Source organism: Salvia splendens, chromosome 17 (assembly GCF_004379255.2).
Source record: "Salvia splendens isolate huo1 chromosome 17, SspV2, whole genome shotgun sequence".
NCBI classification, from domain to species: domain Eukaryota; kingdom Viridiplantae; phylum Streptophyta; class Magnoliopsida; order Lamiales; family Lamiaceae; genus Salvia; species Salvia splendens.
Window position 1 is genome coordinate 12,612,353 of NC_056048.1, and position 1,276 is coordinate 12,613,628.

The following is a 1,276-nucleotide window of genomic DNA, read 5'->3' on the forward strand; positions in this document are numbered from 1 at the left end:
GGAAAGTGGACATTTAAAAATGTTACCCTATCATTGAAAAATGAAGTGATCAAATGACACTACATTGTTGATAATAAAATTTTGAGTAATTAATGACACTCGATAACAAACAATTAGGGATATGATACAACATTATAGACAAACCCAATAGCATTTCCACAAAACTCCAGCCCAATAATTTATAGTACTACTACTAATTAGTAGCATTTGATATTATAGAAAGAAAATAAAAAGGTGGCAAAAGCTAAGTGAAACTTGTATGTCATGCAAGGCCCCTCCCCTGGCCCCCAACACGTAGCACTCGGACCCCTATTCATATATTTACACCTTCAATTCCACCTTCTCACCACATCTCATCATGGCCGACCGCAACCGCCCACAGCCGCACCAAGTCCAAGTCCACCCCCAGCAGCAGCCCCTCCTCCACCGCTACGACGCCTCCGGAAAAGCCTTCCTCCTCCCGCGCCACGGCCCCTCCACTGGCCAAGTCCTCGCTGTCATAACGCTCCTCCCCGTTGGCGGCGCGCTCCTCGGCCTCGCCGGGATCACCCTCGTCGGCAGCCTCATCGGGCTCGCCGTTGCCACCCCGGTCTTTGTCATCTTCAGCCCCATCCTGGTGCCGGCCATCATCCTGCTGGCCGGGGCCGTGGCGGCGCTCCTCACGTCCGGGGCGTTCGGGCTGACCGGCCTCTCCTCAATTTCGTGGGTGTTCAACTCGTTCCGGCAGGCGACCGGGCAGGAGCCACTGGACTATGCGAAGCGGCGTGTGCAGGAAGGGACGATGTATGTTGGGGAGAAGACGAAGCAAGCCGGCGAGACGATCAAGAGCACGGCGCAGGAAGGGATTCAAGTCGGTGGCCGGACTTAGAACCTCTTTGAAAATGGAATAATGATAGAGTAATGCAGTTGGTTTGCATTTTTATGTGCGTGTTTGTAAGACTTTGATTTCAGTTAATAGAAACTTGTGTTTTATCTGTTTTATCTCAATTCAGTTTTCGAGTAATTCCTTCTCAATCAATGGAATATCAAATAGACAAGTACTAGTATATATATGTAGGTTTGTGCAATTTTTATAAATTATTTTGGTATTACAAATTGTTGCATAAAACTGTAAGATATTTGTTGTTTTCCGATAAACAACATATATAGCCTGGATGAAATTCCAATGTGGATATTTTAGCCACAAAAAAATTTAGAGACCGACTCGTTACACTTACGTCACCACGGTTCGGGAATCGGCGGTTCACGGTTTGGAACCGCCGGTTCCGGTTCGAGA

The 1,276-nt window shown here is 47.5% G+C and overlaps 1 protein-coding gene across 1 annotated transcript; it reads left to right on the forward strand.

Annotated features, from left to right (window-relative positions):
* The first annotated feature begins 358 nt into the window (after positions 1-358).
* On the forward strand, positions 359-974 carry LOC121774080 (oleosin H1-like). The gene has a single exon (XM_042170997.1). It carries the CDS (start codon positions 359-361, stop codon positions 866-868), a length of 510 nt encoding a protein of 169 aa, XP_042026931.1. The 3' UTR covers positions 869-974.
* The last annotated feature ends 302 nt before the right edge of the window (positions 975-1,276 follow it).